The sequence below is a fragment of the Artemia franciscana genome, chromosome 1 (assembly GCF_032884065.1).
Source record: "Artemia franciscana chromosome 1, ASM3288406v1, whole genome shotgun sequence".
NCBI classification, from domain to species: Eukaryota; Metazoa; Arthropoda; class Branchiopoda; order Anostraca; family Artemiidae; genus Artemia; species Artemia franciscana.
Window position 1 is genome coordinate 47,558,404 of NC_088863.1, and position 21,875 is coordinate 47,580,278.

Consider the following 21,875-nt stretch of genomic DNA (forward strand, 5'->3'; position numbering starts at 1 on the left):
AACAGGATTTCATTTTTTTTTCTTTTTAATATTTAAAGAAGAAGGAAAGTCTTGCCAATCATTTTGTTACGTTCAAGTAGATTTTATTTTATTTTTTTATTTAAATTTTTTATGGTAATTGTTCACTGTTTTTATCAGCGTTTAGAGTGCAATTATTAATCGTAATTTCTATTAAAGCTTTAATTCCAAATATTTTATTCTTACAGCAGATTTTTTTTTGCCTAGACGTTCATCTGCACCGTTATTCTGTAACCATTTATAAGACTTAAGAGATATCTAAGAGTTCTCTGTAGTTACCATTCGAACGGCAGTGTCATGTGGAGGGATGCACTATTTTTCTACAACTTTTTTTTTTAGAGACTGAAAGACAGTTTAGCACTATCTCTGAATTTACCATTAAATAGGCTTAAACAGAAAAATATAATTAACTAACCTTTCAAAGCAAGATCAATAACACATCCAGTTGCCATTCGTGATGCAGAAGGAGTATGAAGGTCATTCCAGGTTGTGTCAGAATCTATACCAACACCACCACATGGCAACATTACAAAACTCTTAAAAGACAAATCAACCAGTTGAGCAGGGCTTACCTTTTGACGGTACAAGGGATTAGTTCCTTAAAAGTAAATAAAAACTATTTAATCAACAAACTATAACTGATGGTAGTGTAGTGAAAGTTAACTTATTACTTAAAACTTCTAAATGGAGTTTATTCATCTGGAGGAGGGATTATTAATCTATTTGATAATTGGATTCTTGTAACAGTTACCAGGTACAGGTTAAATGCATTGACTAATCATGGAACCAGTAATAATAACCGGAATTGCTCTTTTTTTCATGATCAGAATTATACCAGGAGTCGACAAATTTCCCAATTCTTGAACCACACTCACAGTGTAATTCAGCTTTTATTAAAAAACAGCTTATATATATATATATATATATATATATATATATATATATATATATATATATATATATATATATATATATATATATATATATATATATATATATATATATATATATATATATATATATATATATATATATATATATATATATATATATATATATCGCTGCCGGGCCCCAGCATGGCACGCGGCAGGCTTCTATATATGAATTCTCATTTTCCCTTGTGTTCTAACCGCAGACAGTACTGGGTCCCGGCGGCTTTGCCGCCGCGCTCCAACATGGTAACATGGCACGGCTTTGCCACCAGGCCCCGCGGGCCCCAGCATGACACGCGCCAGGCTTCTATATATGGATTCTCATTGTCCCTTGTGTTCTGGATCCCGGCAACCTTATGTCATTTCTGGATCGAATTGATGACGTAAATTGGACATTCTTAATCTGACCCTTCGTCTTTGAGCCGCAAGCCTGGTTTTGCGTTGCTCCGGTGTTCCATTTTTGGTGACATTGTAAGATAATTAACACGCATTGCTTTTGTAATATAGCGACACGCCTTCTTTTTTTACTATCTCTATTAGCCACAAGCCTGGTTTCGCGTTGCGAGCATGACGTCATTTATAGATTTTTATCTTTTATTACAGTTTTTTTTCCTTTTTTTATTTTTTAATTTTTTTACGTCGTATTTTAGTTTTTTTTTCTTTTTTAGTTTTTTTCCTTTTTTTTGTTTTTTTTTCTTTTTCAGTTATTTCCAGTTTCTTTTTAATTCTTTTAATTTTTAATTTTTAGTTAATTTTTTTTATATATTGACGTCATACTTAGTGACAGACAGACAGTGTAACGATAAAGATAGTGTAACGGACAGACGGACACTACATTTATATATATATATATATATATATATATATATATATATATATATATATATATATATATATATCATGAAAAGAGAAATCACCAATGCAACAGCACAAACACACACACAAAAAAAAAAAAAAAAAAAAAAAAGAAAAAAAAAAAAAAAAAAAAAAAAAAAAAAAAAAAAAAAAGAGAGACAGAAGGAGAAAAGGAAGACTGTTTTCCTAAATTAGTGATTAATATAGACCAGCACTTGATTGAGGTCTTAACCCTACTCATCCATACAATCACATAGGTCAAACAGCATAGCCATAGACAATCAACCAAAAAGAATAATCCATGGACAGGCAGTCATGTCGTCAATAAGTATAAGTCGTCATTTACCAAACATATCCAGCCATTTAATCTTCTGTTTAACGCGAGTTCCTTCGAATATATATTTTCTGACGATCTCTCCAGGTAATAGCTGAGTTTTAGTGAATTTTATTCAGCATTCACTTAATAAATCAAAACAATAATTAAGAGAATTTTATCAAGCCTACCTGAAATAATTGAAATAACTGTGCTCCTTAAGACAAGTTCATCAAATTGATAAATAAATGATGATAAATATAAAGAGGGATAGTACACAACCCTGCTTAACTCCTGATTTAATACAAAACCAGCTGCTAGCCTCATTTCCTACCTTAACCACAACAGTATTATTCTCGTACACAGCACAAGTCACTTTGATGTATTCGTCTGGTATACCATATAAGGATAAGACCTTTGCTGAAGCTCTTCTACCAACAGAATCGAACGCTTGCTCATAATCTATAAAACTGAGGACCAAAGGTGTTTGACAACTAAGGCACTTCTCAATTATAAAGTAATAGTGAAAATTTAGTAGACACATCCTCTACCTTTTCATATATATATATATATATATATATATATATATATATATATATATACTAGCTGTTGGGGTGGCGCTTCGCGCCACCCCAACACCTAGTTGGTGGGGCGCTTCGCGCCCCCCCCCCAAGCCCCCCCGCGCGCGTAAGTCGTTACGCGCCATATTAGTTACGCGCCATTGTAGCTGTGTCCCTGTGTCCCACCTGTGAATAGAGATAGATATAAATATATATTTTTAACTACGTAAAACATGCGAATATACAACATTCTTCGCTGTCCCATTGTCTGTGCATATAAATAGCATTTATATTCCCTGTGTCCCGGTCGTCATTTGTGTCCTGGTGTCCCAGTTTGTAATTTCTCTTTGAGTGTCCCGGTCGTCATTTATATTCCCTGTGTCCCAGTGTCCCGGTCGTCATTTGTGTCCCGGTCAGTAATTTCTATTCAAACAATCCCTGTGTCTCAGTCGTCAATTATATATCCCGCCTGTGCCCCCGGCGTCCCCGTTGTAGTTATGTCTCTGTGTCCCGGTCGTCATTTATATTCCCGGTCGTGATTTGTGTCCGGGTGTCCCAGTCTGTAATTTTTCTTTGAGGTTCCCGTTCGTCATTTATATTCCCTCTGTGTCGGTCGTCATTTGTGTCCCGGTCTGTAATTTATCTTTGAGTGTTTTTTCTTTTTAGTTTTTTACATTTTTCAGTTTTTTTTTTTCTTCTTTATTTTTCAGCGTCACTATGAAGTACATATCGCCGAACCTTTGTTTTTTAACTTAAATCTGGTAGGCATTGATGACCTTATCCAAGTTAAAATCCCAAACCCAATCATCATCGCTATCATTTTCAGTTTTGATATGTTTTGACTCTCGCTTTCCTGGTGGATTTTCATCTAACTGCGCGGTTTTGGGTTCTTTAGCCGCAAGCCTGTTTTCTTGCTGTTCTTGTGATTCCTCGGCACGCTTTCTTTTCTTACTTTCTCTATCAGCTGCAAGCCTATTTTCTTGCTGTTCTTGTGATTCCTCGGCACGCTTTCTTTTCTTACTTTCTCTATCAGCAGCGTGAACGCATTAACGCATGTCTTAAATACCATTAATGACGTCACCGTCAAAGCAAAAATTACGACAACTAATTTCATGACATCAGCCGACACAGAAACATGACGTCACCTGATCCACAGACAGACAGACAGACAACTTATTTTTATATATATAGATATATATATATATATATATATATATATATATATATATATATATATATATATATATATATATATATATATATTTATTATAGTGTCCCTTAAATTTAGAGTTCGACATTTTTATGCGCATACCTTTCTAAAGTTTCGTAATAACCATATGCCCAGGGACCTGAGTAGTCAAGAAGCGTCGTTAATCTGATACAATACAATATTGTCTAGAAAAGATATTAGTTCGATTTATAAACGATAACCCGTTCCAACTTGCGATTTAAACATGTCCATGCAAGTTGCTGCGCAGTGACTTGTAACTACACATTTTATTTGTCATTTCATACGAGGTTTTTGAGATTATTAGTGCTCTTTTGTTCAATGCGTAAACATGTCGGTGGGATTACGGAGTATAAACAAAATATTTACCTAATTGGATCGCCTAGCTATCAAATAAATGGTGCAAAATTACCTCCAAATCGAACCTCATCATACCTAAACTAGTTGCAGCTTTAGATCGTTACCAATTAAGCATTAGCGACTCCGTTTACGTTCTTTATGCGGCAGTAGGGGCGCTTGGTCTGAGCAGCGATGATGTCCCTATTAACAAATCTTCGATTCAGCGAATTCGTACTGAAACTAGAAAATCAAGGGCAGAAGCAATCAAATCTGACTTCCAAACAATGTACCCGACGTAGTTACAGTCAATTGGGGTGGGAAACTATTACCTACGAAGTTCAAAAGAAGAACGCTTGCCAGTTATTGCTTTGTTCCAAGGTAGAGAACAGCTTTTTGCAGTGCCGAAACTAGAGAGTTCTTCTAGAAAACATCAAGCCAAGGCTATCTCGACAGCTCTCTTTGACTGGAATCTTCTCGATTACGTAAAAATAATGTGCCGCGATATAACAGCTTCCAATACTGGCCGTTTCAATAGAGCTTTTGCTATTTTGGAGCAAACTTTAGGAAGAAAATTGCTGCTTTTCACCAGTCGTCATCATGTTTATAAATCAGTCCTAAAAGCTGTCTTTGAAACCAAGATTAAGGAAATTCGTAGTAGCCCAGATATTCCGATGTTCAAAAAGTTCAAAAAAAATTGGAAAAACGTCGATTCTCGCAACATCGAACCATCTCTTAATTTTGTAACAGGACGTGCTGCCGTGACAGATATTCAAGCTTTGTTAATATTTTATAAGGAGAATTAGACAAAGATTTTATAAGAGATAACTACCACGATTTTATCGAACTGTGCGTGATATTTTTGGGAGGAGACACAGGAGAAGACACAGTCATAATGCAGAATAACTGCGAGGGCTCTTCAAGATGTTTGCTTATTATCGTGATGTTTTAGGTTAAACCTTGGCTCGAATGCACAGCGGCGACCAAAGCATCCAATCAAGATTAGCGCTTCTTGAAGATATTAAAAGAGCACGACAAAAGTTGACCAAAAGTGATGACGAAGTTGATCTAAGAAAAACCATTAAACTAAGAATTAAACTAATTAAACTAAGAAGAAAACGATTGCCAACTTCAACAGGGACAGAATCTCAGATTTTAGCAAACACTATGACCCAACACTGGAACAAACAACTCAAAAGTTGTTTGATAAGTTAAATTAACTTTTTGTGATATTTTTTATTTGTTGTTGATTTTTTTGTTATTAAAATTATTTAGTTTTTTTTTCAGATAAAACACTCGGAAGTATCGGAAAAGAGCAAACAGTTTTTATCACGACTGCAGATCGACGAAAGTTTTCTAAAGGAAAATGTGTCTTCATGGAATAATAACGCTGCTTTTTTGGAAGCTAAAAGAAGAATAAGTTGCTTGAGGGTTGTGAATGATACTGCTGATAGGGGTATTACATTAATGCAAGATTTTAATGGACTTATCACGGCTGATGAAGAACAAAACAGTTCTTGCTGTGGTGAGGGCAGGAACATAGAAAATTGCATCCAGAATGAAAAAAAAAAAAAAAACAACTCTAAAAAGAAATTACACTGACTTTGTGAATCAATTGAAAATTAATGTTCATCTAATTGAACTTTTACCTTTTATTCACTTATTTTATAGCTTTTATAGTGACTTTATAGCAGACCGAAACAAGAGGACAAAATAACGTTTCTTACTAAACTTTGAAGCTCGGTCGGCACTGGTTGCAATAATGCTAGAAAGACGAAATGTTTTATTTGAATATCTTATAGCATTAATAAAAAAAAAAATAGAAGGTATACATTTTGAAATTGCAAAAAAAATGTCATATAAGGGACACCCTAATATATATATATATATATATATATATATATATATATATATATATATATATATATATATATATATATATATGTTATTTCCATCATACCACAGAGCTGCATAATTAGCCTGCAAAATTATGAAACATTGAATGCCAATTTAATAATAAGAAAATGGTCACTATCGCTGGACAATACGTTTTTTCTTTTTTGTCAGTCAGTTTGTTTATATTTATGAAACTTTAGCCTTTAGTGACATTAGCATTTAGCATATTGTCAATTTTTGTTAAGTTTTGAATTTTAAATTCTATTAAATTAAAATTAAATATAATTTTTATAAGAGATTCATAAGGACTAGAAAATTTTGCAGATATATTTGGCGCAAACATCATGAGAATCCCATAAAATTCTCCCTTGAAAGCCTGTAATATATTTAACCAATTTTAGGAGGCATTACCCACTGAAATTGGTATAAATTTTCTTGATTGCCTAAGAAGATGCCCCAGTCATTGATAAATTCTTCTTCTGTTTCAGCAAACGTGGCCTTTTCGGTGAAAAAAGAGACAAATCTAGTGAAAAACAAAAAATCTAAGAATGTTCCCTCTGTATAGTATTGGGAAAATGACATCTATGCTCTAAATCTTCTGGTCACATCGCAATCTAGATGGCGAAAAATTTCCGAAAAATATCCGAATGTTCTGTAAGATTTCCAGGAAACTTTTGATGGAAAAGCTTTTAATGTATAACAGGTGTGGATTAAGTATGCATAGAGTAAGCATCTGTAGAAAGCATATATAGATTAAGAAAGTAGCGTTATATTATCTAGTTTTCCATTGCAGTTTCGTAAAGAAAAAAAAAATCCTGTCATTCATCGTTAAAGAAATTATTGATTTTTTCAGCTTTACCTGCCAAATTTACTTTTGGCTGCACCACCGTTAGTTTTAGCCTTCGGTATCACTAATATCAATATCACAGTTAACATAAATGTTATTCTAGACTTACAAAAAAATGGAACTACAAAAATCAGTCCGGTACGGCTAATGACGTTTTTTTTTACCTGGTATCCGTATTATTAAAATTAGTAGCGGTATTATTCTAGACTCGTAGACAAGAAAATGTAGTCAAATATCAAAATCAGTACAATTATGCGCTTAAATACTGAGCGCTGACAACATGTTGTAGGCAAAAAAAGGTATCTAGACTACATTATTGAACTGATTTCTATTCCTTGAGTTTCAATCCCATCTATATGGAAAGTATACTTCAAACTATTTTAAAATAATTCATTTCAAATTAGCAAGCATTTAATGAAACTCCAGCCCACGTGTAAAATTTGAAAGAATTATTTGCAGACAATTCTTCACAAAACAGCGAATATTCGCTTCTCTCTTAACTGTTAATAAGAGAAACATGATCCTGGAAACGGTTTTGTCAATGTTATTTGACATCCCGGTATATTTCAAATTTTGAGTCTATCCAATCCATTTCCAGTATCTTATCGGTGTTCTATTTTTACTGAAAAGCGTTATATATCCTTTCCTTACTTGAAAAACTAGTTAGAAATTTAAGCTAGACATTTTGATGTTAAAAATATTCTTACCTTATCCTGAAGGCCTACCAAATCCATTTTTTACTAAGATCTGTTTAATACAGCTATAAAAAAAAAAAAAAAAAAAAAACTATTGCTTACAACGAAATGCTGCACCAAGCTCTCTGAGACCAGCAAATCTTTACACGCAACAAAGGATACAGCAAAAAAAATGCAATAACAAACCCTTGCACGTAAAACATATTGCCCAAAAAAACACTCCCACCCAGACACCGCTTGCCACGTACTGTTTCTGAACCCGTTCCTATCTTGCCTCCTATTTGTTGCTTTGCCTCCAGATATGAAAAAATCTTTGACCCCTTCATTACTGATAAAAGAAACCGCTAGCTTTCCTTTTTTTATTATTTGGTACTGGTGATACCCATGTTTTATGTTCGTTTGCTTGTTTTGTTCCCTCCCCTTTTCATATGTTGTTTTTTAAACCTTTTGTACTACTACTACTACTACTACTACTACTAACAGGTCACCGCAGGACCAAGCCACCTGAGGCCAACACAGCTACGTACGCTCCTACTCCATCCCAATCTATTCAAAGCCTCCCTCTTGACATAATCCCAGGAAGTTCCCATTTCCTTTAAATCTTTGTTTATGACATCGTCTCACCTCAGACGAGGACTACCTGCTTTCCATTTAGCCCAAGACGGTTAGCCGAAAAGGAAAGGCGTCTCTATTTACACCCTCCCTGGAAGTTTTCATTTTGCTTAAATTTTTTTGTATGACTTCCTCCCACCTCAATCACATATTTCCTGCTTTTCGTTTACCCCTAGACGGTTGGCTAAAAAGGACAATCTTCGGCAATCTGTCCTCCTTCATCCGCAGAAAGTGCTCTAGCCATCTCGGCCTCTCTTTCATTATAACACTAGAAAGCGGGATTGAACCATATTTTTCGTACAGCCCACTGTTTGAAATACGGTCAGTCAGCCGGGTACCCAAAACAATCCGTAGACAATTTGTCTGGAAAACATCTAGTAAATCTTCATCCGCTTTTCGGAGCGCCCAGGCTTCGGAGCCATAATTGACCACTGTCATCACTGTACCTTCCAATATTATAATCTTGATTTGAAGACTTATTCTTCCAAACTTTGTCTTAGCTGTGAAAAAACAACCTGAGCCTTCGTTATTATAATTTTAACATGCTCACTGCTCCCACCGTCTTTACTAATAATACTACCAAGGTAAGCGAAGCTTCCCACCTGATCACACTGTTCTTTAGATCATTGAAAATATTTTAGCCCCAGGAAAAGAAATGATCCCGGATACCAGTGCACGACGGAGATCAATATATCTTCTGAAGTCTACACCGAAGCACTTAAGCCGGCTTAGAACTGAGCAGCAAGAAGTCCCTGGGACCACCGGCATGAATGGAGGCTTCGTGCAATCCTGGGCCCACCTTGGTCACAACATGGTTTTCAGCACTTGGCGATGCTCTTCTATCAACAAGAGTCGAAATCCTGCACAGACAGTCCCAAGCCTATTACCGCCGACTCATTATACATTGATGTCTACTTTTATGATGCTACTACGAGGAGGCAATAAATAGTAAATAAATTAGCTAGGAAGAGGTTTTTCAGCCCGAAAATACCTGTCAAAACAGACCAAGCCCAGAAGAATTATCTATTAATCAGAATCCCGTACAAAATGCTGTGCCGTTTACTAGGCTATACTTTATTCGAGGGGCGCCACCACTCAAGTGGGAATGGAGTAGACCGCAAGGTCCCCAGTCTTGCAGGTACCCCAAAAGAGCCGAGGCAGCCCTTTGCGGAGGCTATTGTCCATATATCTGGATCTTACGCCCAGCCACAGTTGTCCTCCTGTAGAGGATCCTCCCACGACGGTGTTCTGCGTCACCATACAATTTAACCCATTACTGGGAGAAGGTTTGTAACTCATAGGACGTGTGGACACGCCAGTGAGCCTGTTGACTGTACATTTCATGGGCCTTCTTCCTCTTCCACCTGTATTTATGGTCCCGAGCCAGGGTACCCCAGTTTCTATTATGGACCCCAGGGACAACGCCCTCCCTTGGTCCGTGCCTCCTACGGAGGTATCCTATATATATTCGTAGGGCGTTCCTCTAAAGCCACCTGAGTACACGCTGAGCGACCTGGGGGAGGCCCTTAAAGAGCAGTAGACTCATAAAAGCTTTTTTTTCGAGGGGGGAATTAATTTTTTGGGGTACGCATCTTAAATTATGTTTGGAAAATAGAATGATTGTTTGATGTATAAAGACATCAATTCAGGAAATCTTATCAATATTTGACTGTTCTGTATTATAACTATTAAAAACATTGAGGAAACTTTAAAACATTGCAAATGATGCCATGATCTCTGGAAGGTTTAAAGGGCAATAGCCCTATTCTTGTTTGTGCTATTCTTGCTTGTGTGTGGCTTGTTTTTAGATTAATTAAAAGAATGTATATTTTTAATGTATATTTAATTTCATATTTTTTTAGTTTTATCAGCTCTTACCTTTTTAACTTTCTGACATTTTGTAGCTTAATATTTTTCGAATAGTGAATGGTTTTATCGTTCTAATATTGTTCTTTTGGCATTGTTTGCCTGTATTTTAGTTGTTGTGCTTTTTTTGTGGTTTTTTTTTTGTCTTTTTATGATTCCGAAATGCGAATTCGGCCCTTCGGGGCTTGTGATGGAAATTTTTTAAACAAATATCTTAGCTTAACCCGCTCGTATTCCACCCCGGTCTATTCAAATCTTCAATCTTTTTTCCTCCCCTGAAAGGAGGTTCTCCTTTAAGTCTTATCTTATGACTACTTCCCACCCCATTTGATGACGACAGCTCCTTAGACAGCTAGACTTTCGGCAATCTATCGTTCTTCATCAATAAATCATGATTCCCCTAATTTGACCTTCCTTTCATTATGGCCCTAAAAAGTTAGACCAAACTACACACACTAGATATGTTTAAATTTTTCCCCTCCACTGTGAAGTGTGCGTTGTGCAAAGGAGAAACATTAAGACTAATCGCTTATACACAGTTGAGCCAGGTTGCTACGTGGTTGCAATATGGCAATGATATAAAAAAGTCCTTTTGTCTAAGGATGAGAAACAACATGTTCGGTTGTCACAATCAGAAAACAGAAAAAAACATTTTACTAATTCTACAGAGGAGCGAGAAAACAAAACATGCATCATATATGTGCGTGTCACTATTACTTATAAACCCTGCAATGTAGCGATAATTCTTGTCATTTTACTCTTTTGATTCTAAAAGAAGAGATCAATTGACTGATGATTCTGATGGAACAGGAAAATAACTCGTCAATTTTACGAAGAAGGTGAGATGATTTTTTTTATGCTAGGCTAATTCTGGAGCTGTCACAACACCTGCCATCTCGCCCTCATCCCTCAATTGGCTTCCCCAGACAAGGGCCGATTCCAAAAGCCCACAAAATCGAAAAACCTCTAAATATGTGGAGAACAAAGAAAAATGCTGGAAGCAATATTCGAAATAATCAGTGATTTTTAGTCTATGAGGTCAGTTGTGGGCTAAATATCATTGTGACATAAAATTTCAAGTGCCACAATCGAATCCTTTGAAATAAAGAAGTGCTTACCAAAAAGAAGGGTATAAGGCTCATCATGGCAAGATTGGAGCTCTTCTAAAGTAGCTTTCCTAGAACGCACTCGAAGGCATTTTTGAACTAATCTAGTTTCTTGCAATCTGTTCCAGATGCTTTGAATGCGACCACTGTGTTCAGGATGAATGGCACTTGAACTCCCACAAACACACTAAAATAATAAAAAAAATACATCAGAACTCAGTTTCAGATTCAGTTCAAATAAATAAAAAAACAATTTAATATACCCTTTGAGACGTAAACATAGAAAAAGTTTTTAGTTATTACAAAAAACTGATTTATAGCTTCCGAATCAAATAGGTAGTGGAAACAAAAGTAACGTTAATTACAAATCGGCCCAATAGTAACTGAAATTCTAAAAATAGGAATTTTTATTGCAAATAATACATAAAAAGAATTTCCTTTTTGTACTGATTCCAAGTATATAAAACTCATGAAGTTCAACATTGCCCATTTAAGGCTACGAGCTTAAAAGATATTGCCTGACTTCCGAAAAAAAGGGGGAAAGACCCCCCCCCCCCAAAAAAAAAAAGTCAAGCGATAGTAATTAAAATAGTGCCATCAGATTCAGAATATCAGAAACCTCTATTATATAGATGTTTCAAGCTGCTATATAAAAAAATGTGAACTACTATGTTTTTTGCCAGAAGAAAGATCACGGATACGTGTTTTTTTTTTTTTTTTCCAGGGGTGATCGAATCAAGCCAATGATCCTAGGAGATAGGGATAGGAAATTTCCGGGCCATTATAGAAAATTTCCAGTCTTTTTGAAGTGACCAAAAAGATAGGAAACTAACTAGCCCCTTTCCACGCCCCTTTTTTTCTCAAAGATATCCGATCAAAACCCTAAGATAGTCATTTGGTTTAGTATAGTTAAAAGGTCCAATAACTATGCCTCTGGGGATGACACGACCCCAACATTCCCCAGGGGAAAGGGCTGTAGGTTCACCAATTTGCCCAGTGTTTTCGTTGTTGGGAAATATACGAAACTTCGGAGATTTTCTTTATTTTTTGCAAAACATATAGTAGTATTTGTTACTGGAAAATATAGACAAATTTAGAGAGGGTAGGGGTCCTCACGAGGAGGGCAAATTTCCAGGGGAGAATTTTTCCTGAGAAGGAAAGTTTCCGTGAATAAAATTGCAGGTTGAATTTTACAAAGGAAGGGAGAGGTATTTCCTGGCATGGTTCGAAAAGCTGTTAGAAATTAAAGAAAATTTTTCGACTGAGCAAATTTAAAGCTTCAAACGAACAGAAATAGTTCATAAATGATGAGGGATGCCCCTTTACCTTCCCCTCTCTTTACGCTAAAGTTTAACTTTTATTGAAATTCCTTGGGAACGTCTCATGAATCGCAAGAACTCTTGAATTTGAACGAGAAGTATTTATTTATTCTATTTAAGAATTAACGACGCTTCTTGACTACTAAGGTCCCTGCGTCGGCCCTGCAGTGCATTCCTGCAGCGTGATTCGATCTCTGGGTTCCGTATTACCAAGCTAAGGTCAAATCCACTGCGCCACCACACGACAAAGAGAAGTATTTCTGAAGAAGTTTAAGACTTTCAAACAGTTCGCGGTAACAAACTGTAAGTAAGAAGCAACGCGACTCAACAGTAACTGAAACTTTAAAAACAGAATTTTAATAACAACAGACGTATCAAAAGAATAAGTTTGTTACGTTGATTCCAAATATATAAGGTTCGTTAAATTTAGTATAACCCATCAAAGGCTACGATCCAGACAAAATTTGTCTTATTATCGAAAAAGGGGGAAGAACCCCCTAACGGTCAAAGATTCTTAATGAAATCATATCATCAGATTCAGCGTATCAACCTTTTTGTACAGGTTTCAAGCTACTATCTGCAAAAATGTGGGAGTTTGTACTTTTTTACCAGAAGAAAGATCATGGATGCGTGTTTATAATCTTTTTTTCTCCCAGGGCTGATTGTATTAAACATATGGTCCAAGAATATTGGAAGAAGGCTCATTCGGACGGAAATTGAAAGCTCTAGTGGCCTTTTCAAGCAATCAAAAAAATTGAAAGGAATCTTCCCCCCTCCCATGCCCCATTTCCCCCCAAAATTGCCCATTCCAAATTTTCAGATAGCCATTTTATTCAGCATAGTTGAAATGCCCAATAATTATGCCTTTGGAGATGACATGACTCCCCCTCCATCCCCTGGGAAAAAGGTTTTTTAAGTAAAAAATTTGTACATTGTTTGGGCAAGTGTTTGTTATTAGTAAGTATACATACGTTTTTCGGGTGAGGAGGGGGGGAGACTTTCCTTTTAGGGTGAAATTTTCATGGGAAATTGTACACTGGGGGAATTTGCCGAAATTCCCATATTAAATTCTTTTTACTTTTCTTACTTTCTAATTACTAACTCAATCTTACACGTGGAGATGTTAATGGTAATTGCCGGGGCTAAATTTTCACCAGGATTGAATTGTCTAGAGTGTCTTTCCTTGGAGAAGAGGGATTTTTCCGTGGAGGTAGAGTCGGATTTCCTGACTTCATTTAAATTAAAAAAATACATAAATAAACTTACATCAGAAATTAAATAATTTTTTTTCGACTGAAAGTAAGAAGTAACATTAAAACTTCAAACAAACAGAAATTATTGCACATTTAAGGGGGGGATTTCTCCCTTCCTCAACGCCTTGCTCTTTACAATATTAAAGTTTGAATTTTGTCTCATTCCTTTAAGAACGACTCTTGAAACACAAGGGTCGTTCATATGCGTAACAATTTCTTTTCGTTTTAAGTTTTAATGTTACTCCTTACTTTCATTAGAAAAAAATTTATTTTTCAAAGAGTTCGTGGTAATCAAACAGTTCGTGGTAACGAACTGTAGTAAGGAACGACCCGGCTCAATAGTAACCAAAACTCTAAAAAATGGAATTCTGATACCAGTCGCTACATCAAAAGAATCGCATTTTAATGCTGATTTTAAATATATAAGTTTCATCAAGTTTAGTCTTACCCATCAAAAGTTACGAGCCTGAGAAAATTTGCGTTCTTTTAGAAAATAGGGAGAAACACTCCCTAAAAGACATATGATCTTAACGAAAGTCGCACCATCAGATTCAGCGTATTAGAGAACCCTACTGTAGAAGTTTCAAGCTCCTATCTACAAAAATGTACAATTTTGTATTTTTTGCCAGAAGGCAGATCACGGATGCGTGTTTATTTTATTTGTTTGTTTTTTCCCAGGGGTGATCGTATCGACCCAGCTGTCCTAGAATGTTGCGAGAGGGCTCATTCTAATGGAAATGAAGTTCTAGTGCCCTTTTTAAGCGACCAAAAAATGGAGGGCACCTAGGCCCCCTCCCACGCTAATTATTTTCCCTAAGTCGAAAGATCAAAATTCTGAGACAGCCATTTTATTCAGCGTAGTAAAAAAACCTTATAACTATGTCTTTGGGGACGACTTACTCCCCCACAGTCCCCGTGGGAGGGGCTACAAGTTACAAACTTTGACCAATGCTTACATATAGTAATGGTTATTGGGAAGTGTACAGGCGTTTTCAGGAGGATTTGCTGGTTGGGGGAGGGGGTTGAGAAGAGGGGGATATGCTGGGGGAGCTTTCCATTGAGAAACGTGTCATGGGGGAAGAAAATTTCCATGAAGGGAGCGCAGGATTTACTAGCATTATTTAAAAAAAAAACGAAAAAATAAATATGAAAAGTTTTTTCACCTGGAAGTAAGGAGCAGCATTAAAACTTAAAACGAACAAAAATTATTACCCATATGAGGGGCTCACCTCCTCCTAATACCTCGCTCTTTACGCTAAAGTATTTTTAGTAATTTCAACTATTTGATATATTATTATATGTTATTTGATATATATCTGATATTTGAAATATTTGATTCAGGGGTCATTCTTAATGAATTGAGACAAAATTTAAGCTTTAGTGTAAAGAGCGAGGTACTGACGAGGGGGTGAACCCCCTAATATATGTAACTAGCTGTTGGGGTGGTGGTTCGCACCACCCCAACACCTACTTGGTGGAGGCGCTTGGCGCCCCCCAAGCCCCCCCGCGCGCGTAAGTCGTTACGCGCCATATTAGTTACGCGCCATTGTAGTTGTGTCCCTGTGCCCCCCCCTGTGAATATAGATAAAAGAAAAAAGATTTCTCTTTTCGTTATAGATATATATATATATAGGCCTATATATATATATATATATATATATATATATATATATATATATATATATATATATATATATATATATATATATATATATATGTTTTTAACTACGTAAAACTCGCGAATATACAACATTCTTCGATGTCCCATTGTCTGTGCATATAAATAGATTGTCAGGTTTACCGACTCTTGAACATGCAACATAAAATTGTCCATAGGAAAAACAATCCGTATTCAGATCTATACCTCATTATTGTAATGATTGCCCTTCAGCTTTGTTCATGGTGATTGCTAATCGAACATTCCCTGTGTCCCCGTCGTCATTTATATATCCCCCTGTTTCCCCGGCATCCCCGTTGTAGTTGTGTCCCGGTGGTCATTTATATTCCCAGTATCCCGGTCGTCATTTGTGTCCCAGTGTCCCAGTCTGTAATTTCTCTTTGAGCGTCCCGGTCGTCATTTATATTCCCTGTGTCCCGGTCGTAATTTGTGTCCCGGTGTCCCGGTCTGTAATTTCTCTTTGAGTGTCCCGGTCGTCATTTATATTCCCTGTGTCCCGGCTTTTAGTTTTCTTTTTCTCCTTTATTTTTCATTTTTTTTCGCGCCACCCCAACACCTAGTTGGTGGAGGCACTTGGCACCCCCCCCCGTGCGCGTAAGTCATTACACGCCATATTAGTTACGCGCCATTGTAGTCGTGTCCCTGTGTCCCACCTGTGAATATAGATAAAAGAAAAAAGATTTCTCTTTTCGTTATAGATATATATATGTTTTTAACTACGTAAAACTTGCAAATATACAACATTCTTCGATGTCCCATTGTCTGTGCATACCTCATTATTCTAATGATTGCCCTTGAGCTTTGTTGATGGTGATTGCTAATCGAACATTCCCTGTGTCCCCGTCGTCATTTATATATCCCCCTGTGCCCCCGGCATCCCCGTTGTAGTTGCGTCCCGGTCGTCATTTATATTCCCAGTATCACGGTCGTCATTAGTGTCCCAGTGTCCCAGTCTGTAATTTCTCTTTGAGCGTCCCGGTCGTCATTTGTGTCCCGGCCTGTAATTTCTCTTTGAGTGTTCCGGTCGTCATTTATATTCCCAGTGTCCCGGCTTTTAGTTTTCTTTTTCTCCTTTATTTTTCAGTTTTTTTCCTTTTTTTAGTTTGTTTTTCTTTTTCAGTTTTTAGTTTTTTAGTTTTTTTATTAGTTTTTAGTTTTCTTTTCTTTTTAGTTTATTTTGTAGTTTTTACAAAATAAACTTAATAAAATTTAGTTTTTTTTTAGTTTTTTTCTTTTTTGTTTTTTACCTTTTTTTTAGTTTTTTAGCTTTCCGGTGTCCCGGTCGTCATTTTTGTCCCGGTCGTCATTTGTTTTCCGGTGTCCCGGTCTGTAATTTCTCTTTCAGTGTCTCGGTCGTCATTTATATTCCCTGCGTACCGGTCGTCATTTATGTCCCGGTGCTTTGTTGATGGTGATTGCTAATCGAACATTCCTTGTGTCCCGGTCGCTTTCTCTTTGAGTGTCCCGGTCGTCATTTATATTCCCTACTAGCTGTTGGGGTGGCGCTTCGCGCCATCCCAACACCTAGTTGGTGGGGGCGCTTCGCGCCCCCCAAGCCCCCCCCCGCGCGCATAAGTCGTTACGCGCCTTTGTAGTTGTGTCCCTGTGTTCCACCTGTGAATATAGATAGATATATATATATATACTAGCTGTTGGGGTGGCGCTTCGCGCCACCCCAACACCTAGTTGGTGGGGGCGCTTCGCGCCCCCCCCAAGCCCCCCCGCGCGCGTAAGTCGTTACGCGCCATAATAGTTACGCGCCATTGTAGTTGTGTCCCTATGTCCCACCTGTGAATATAGATATATATATATATATATGGTTTTAACTACGTAAAACTTGCGAATATACAACATTCTTTGCTGTCCCATTGTCTTTGCATATAAATAGATTGTCAGGTTATCCCCCTGTTTCCCCCGGTGTCCCCGTTGTAGTTGTGTCCCTGTGTCCCGGTCGTCATTTATATTCCCTGTGTCCCGGGTCCCGGTCATCATTTGTATCCCGGTGTCCCGGTCTGTATATACATTCGTTTTTTAGTTTTGTTTTTCTCCTTTATTTTTTTCCTTTTTTTTTCTTTTTTAGCTTATTTAGATTTTTAGATTTTTTAGTTTTTTTTATTAGTTTTTAGTTTTTATTTCTTTTTAGTTTTTTTGTCCCGGTCGTCATTTATATCCCCCTGTTTCCCCCGGTGTCCCCGTTGTAGTTGTGTCCCTGTGTCCCGGTCGTTATTTATATTCCCTGTGTCCCGGTCGTCATTTGTATCCCGGTGTACCGGTCTGTATATACATTCGTTTTTTAGTTTTGTTTTTCTCCTTTATTTTTTTCCTTTTTTTTTCTTTTTTAGTTTATTTAGATTTTTAGATTTTTTAGTTTTTTTATTAGTTTTTAGTTTTTTTTTCTTTTTAGTTTTTTTGTAGTTTTTACCTTCTTTTTAGTTTTGTTAATTTTTTTTTTTACTTGTGTCCTGGTCGTCATTTATACTCCCTGTGTCCCGGTGCTTTGTTGATTGCTAATCGAACATTCCTTTTGTCCTGGTCGCTTTCTCTTTGAGTGTCGTCATTTATTTTTTTCTTTTTTAGTTCTTTTAGTTTTTACCTTTTTTAGTTTTTTTTTAGTTTTTAGTTTTTTTAGTTTTTTACCTTTTTTTAGTTTTTTTAGTTTTTTAGCTTTTTTATTTTTTTTATTAGTTTTTAGTTTTTTTGTAGTTTTTGCCTTTTTTTTTAGTTTTTTGTCCTGGTCGCTTTCTCTTTGAGTGTCGTCATTTATTAGTTTTTTCCTTTTTTTTTTAGTTTTTTATTGGTTTTTACCTTTATTTTAGCTTATTTTTCAGTTTTTTCCTTTTTTTTAGTTTTTTTTTATTTTTTTTTTTTTTTTGGTTTTTTACCTTTTTTTAGTTTTTTTAGTTTTTTTAGTTTTTTAGCTTTTTTACTTTTTTTATTAGTTTTTAGTTTTTTTTTGTAGTTTTTGCCTTTTTTTAGTTTTTTCAGTTTTTTTTTTAGTTTTTTATTGGTTTTTACCTTTATAGTTTTTTTAGTTTTTTAGCTTTTTTATTTTTTTTATTAGTTTTTAGTTTTTTTTGTAGTTTTTGCCTTTTTTTAGTTTTTTCAGTTTTGACGTCACCTAATCCAGTTTTTTCAGGTGACGTCACCTGACACATCCATCCACACATCCATCCACACATCCACAGACAGACAACTTATTTTTATATATATAGATATATATATATATATTTTTAACTATGTAAAACTTGCGAATATACAACATTCTTGGCTGTCCCATTGTTTTTGCATATAAATAGACTGTCAGGTTTACCGACTCTTGAACATGCAACATATAATTGTCCATGGGAAAAACAATCTGTATTCATATCTATACCTCATTATTCTAATGATTGCCCTTGAGCTTTGTTGATGATGATTACTAATCAAACATTCCCTGTGTCCCCGTCGTCATTTATATATCCCCCTGTTCCCCCCGGCGTCCCCGTTGTAGGTGTTTCCCTGTGTCCCGGTCATCATTTGTGTCCCGGTTTCCCAGTCTGTAATTTCTCTTTAAGTGTCGCGGTCGTCATTTATATTCCCTGTGTCCCGGTGTCCCGGTCGTCATTTGTGTTCCGGTCTCCCGGTCTGTAATTTCTCTTTGAGTGTCCTGGTCGTCATTTATATTCCCTGTGTCCCGGTCGTCATTTGTGTCCCGGTGCTTTGTTGATGGTGATTGCTAATCGAACATTCCTTGTCTCCCGGTCGCTTTCTCTTTGAGTGTCCCAGTCGTCATTTATATTCCCTAGTAGCTGTTGGGGTGGCACTTCGCGCCACCCCATCACCTAGTTGGTGGGGCGCTTCGCGCCCCCAAGCCCCCCCCCCGCGCTCGTAAGTCTTTACGCGCCAAATTAGTTACGCGCCATTGTAGTTGTGTCCCTGTGTCCCACCTGTGAATAGAGATAGATATATATATATATACATATATATATATATATATATATATATATATATATATATATATATACTAGCTGTTGGGGTGGCGCTTCGCGCCACCCCAACACCTAGTTGGTGGGGGCGCTTCGCGCCCCCCCCAAGCCCCCCCGCGCGCGTAAGTCGTTACGCGCCATTTATTAGTTTTTAGTTTTTATTTCTTTTTAGTTTTTTTGTCCCGGTCGTCATTTATATCCCCCTGTTTCCCCCGGTGTCCCCGTTGTAGTTGTGTCCCTGTGTCCCAGTCGTTATTTATATTCCCTGTGTCCCGGTCGTCATTTGTATCCCGGTGTACCGGTCTGTATATACATTCGTTTTTTAGTTTTGTTTTTCTCCTTTATTTTTTTCCTTTTTTTTCTTTTTTAGTTTATTTAGATTTTTAGATTTTTTAGTTTTTTTATTAGTTTTTAGTTTTTTTTTCTTTTTAGTTTTTTTGTAGTTTTTACCTTCTTTTTAGTTTTGTTAATTTTTTTTTTTACTTGTGTCCTGGTCGTCATTTATACTCCCTGTGTCCCGGTGCTTTGTTGATTGCTAATCGAACATTCCTTTTGTCCTGGTCGCTTTCTCTTTGAGTGTCGTCATTTATTTTTTTCTTTTTTAGTTCTTTTAGTTTTTACCTTTTTTAGTTTTTTTTTAGTTTTTAGTTTTTTTAGTTTTTTACCTTTTTTTAGTTTTTTTAGTTTTTTAGCTTTTTTATTTTTTTTATTAGTTTTTAGTTTTTTTGTAGTTTTTGCCTTTTTTTTTAGTTTTTTGTCCTGGTCGCTTTCTCTTTGAGTGTCGTCATTTATTAGTTTTTTCCTTTTTTTTTTTAGTTTTTTATTGGTTTTTACCTTTATTTTAGCTTATTTTTCAGTTTTTTCCTTTTTTTTAGTTTTTTTTTATTTTTATTTTTTTTAGTTTTTTACCTTTTTTTAGTTTTTTTAGTTTTTTTAGTTTTTTAGCTTTTTTACTTTTTTTATTAGTTTTTAGTTTTTTTTTTGTAGTTTTTGCCTTTTTTTAGTTTTTTCAGTTTTTTTTTAGTTTTTTATTGGTTTTTACCTTTATAGTTTTTTTAGTTTTTTAGCTTTTTTATTTTTTTATTAGTTTTTAGTTTTTTTTGTAGTTTTTGCCTTTTTTTAGTTTTTTCAGTTTTGACGTCACCTAATCCAGTTTTTTCAGGTGACGTCACCTGACACATCCATCCACACATCCATCCACACATCCACAGACAGACAACTTATTTTTATATATATAGATATATATATATATATATATATATATATATATATATATATATATATATATATATATATATATATATATATATATATATATATATATATATATATATATATATATATATATATATATATATGTTGCATATAAATAGATTGTCAGGTTTACTGACTCTTGAACATGCAACATATAATTGTCCATGGGAAAAACAATCCGTATTCAGATCTATATCTCATTATTCTAATGATGTGTCCCGGTCGTCATTTATATTCCCTGTGTCCCGGTCGTCATTTGTGTCCCGGAGTCCCAGTTTGTAATTTCACTTTGAGTGTCCCGGTCGTCATTTATATTCCCTGTGTCCCGGTGTCCTGGTCGTCATTTGCGTCCCGGTGTCCCGGTCTATAATTTCTATTCGAACAATCCCTGTGTCCCGGTCGTCATTTATATATCCCACCTGTGCCCCCGGCGTCCCCGTTGTAGTTGTGTCCCTGTGTCCCGGTCGTCATTTATATTCCCTGTGTCCCGGTCGTGATTTGTGTCCGGGTGTCCCAGTCTGTAATTTCTCTTTGAGGTTCCCGGTCGTAATTTATATTCCCTGTGTCCCAGTCGTCATTTGTGTCCCGGTGTCCCGGTATGTAATTTCATCAGTTGACAAACATGACGTCAGTCGACAAACAACTTCATGACGCATACAGCTCAATCCTTATAATGACGTCAGTCGACAAACATGACGTGAGTCGACAGACAAACATGACGTCACTCGACACACACACAGACAACTTATTTTTGAAATTACAGACCGGGATATCGGTACACAAATAACGACCGGGACACTCAAAGAGAAAGCGACCGGGACACAAGGAATGTTCGATTAGCAATCACCATCAACAAAGCACCGGGACACAAATGACGACCGGGACACAGGGAATATAAATGAAGACCAGGACATAAGTAGAAAAAAAACTAAAAAAAGGTAAAAACTACAAAAAAAAAAACTAAAAAGAAAAAAAAACCTAAAAACTAATAAAAAAAACTAAAAAAGCTAAAAAACTAAAAAAACTAAAAAAGAAGAAAAATAAAAAAAGGAAAAAAAATGAAAAATAAAGGAGGAAAACAAAACTAAAAAAAAAAAAAATAAAAATAAAAAAACTAAAAAAGTAAAAACTACAAAAAAACT

General features: G+C 35.9%; 1 protein-coding gene and 1 long non-coding RNA gene across 11 annotated transcripts in view; one reads left to right on the forward strand and one right to left on the reverse strand.

Moving 5' to 3' along the window:
- The window catches only part of LOC136030805 (uncharacterized), a 31,309-nt gene extending 25,216 nt beyond the window's left edge, over nucleotides 1-6,093 (forward strand). For both annotated transcript variants that reach the window (XR_010618363.1, XR_010618362.1), the window contains exon 4: nucleotides 5,530-6,093. This is a non-coding gene — a long non-coding RNA (uncharacterized LOC136030805). The remainder of the gene's footprint in view (nucleotides 1-5,529) is intronic.
- Nucleotides 1-21,875, reverse strand: part of LOC136030723 (histone deacetylase 4-like) — a 283,933-nt gene that overhangs the window by 44,777 nt on the left and 217,281 nt on the right. For all 9 annotated transcript variants that reach the window (XM_065709827.1, XM_065709815.1, XM_065709804.1 and 6 more), the window contains 2 exons: nucleotides 11,277-11,451; nucleotides 434-616 (listed from right to left, as the gene is read on the reverse strand). In XM_065709827.1, the coding sequence (XP_065565899.1) occupies nucleotides 434-616; nucleotides 11,277-11,451 (358 nt within the window). The remainder of the gene's footprint in view (nucleotides 1-433; nucleotides 617-11,276; nucleotides 11,452-21,875) is intronic.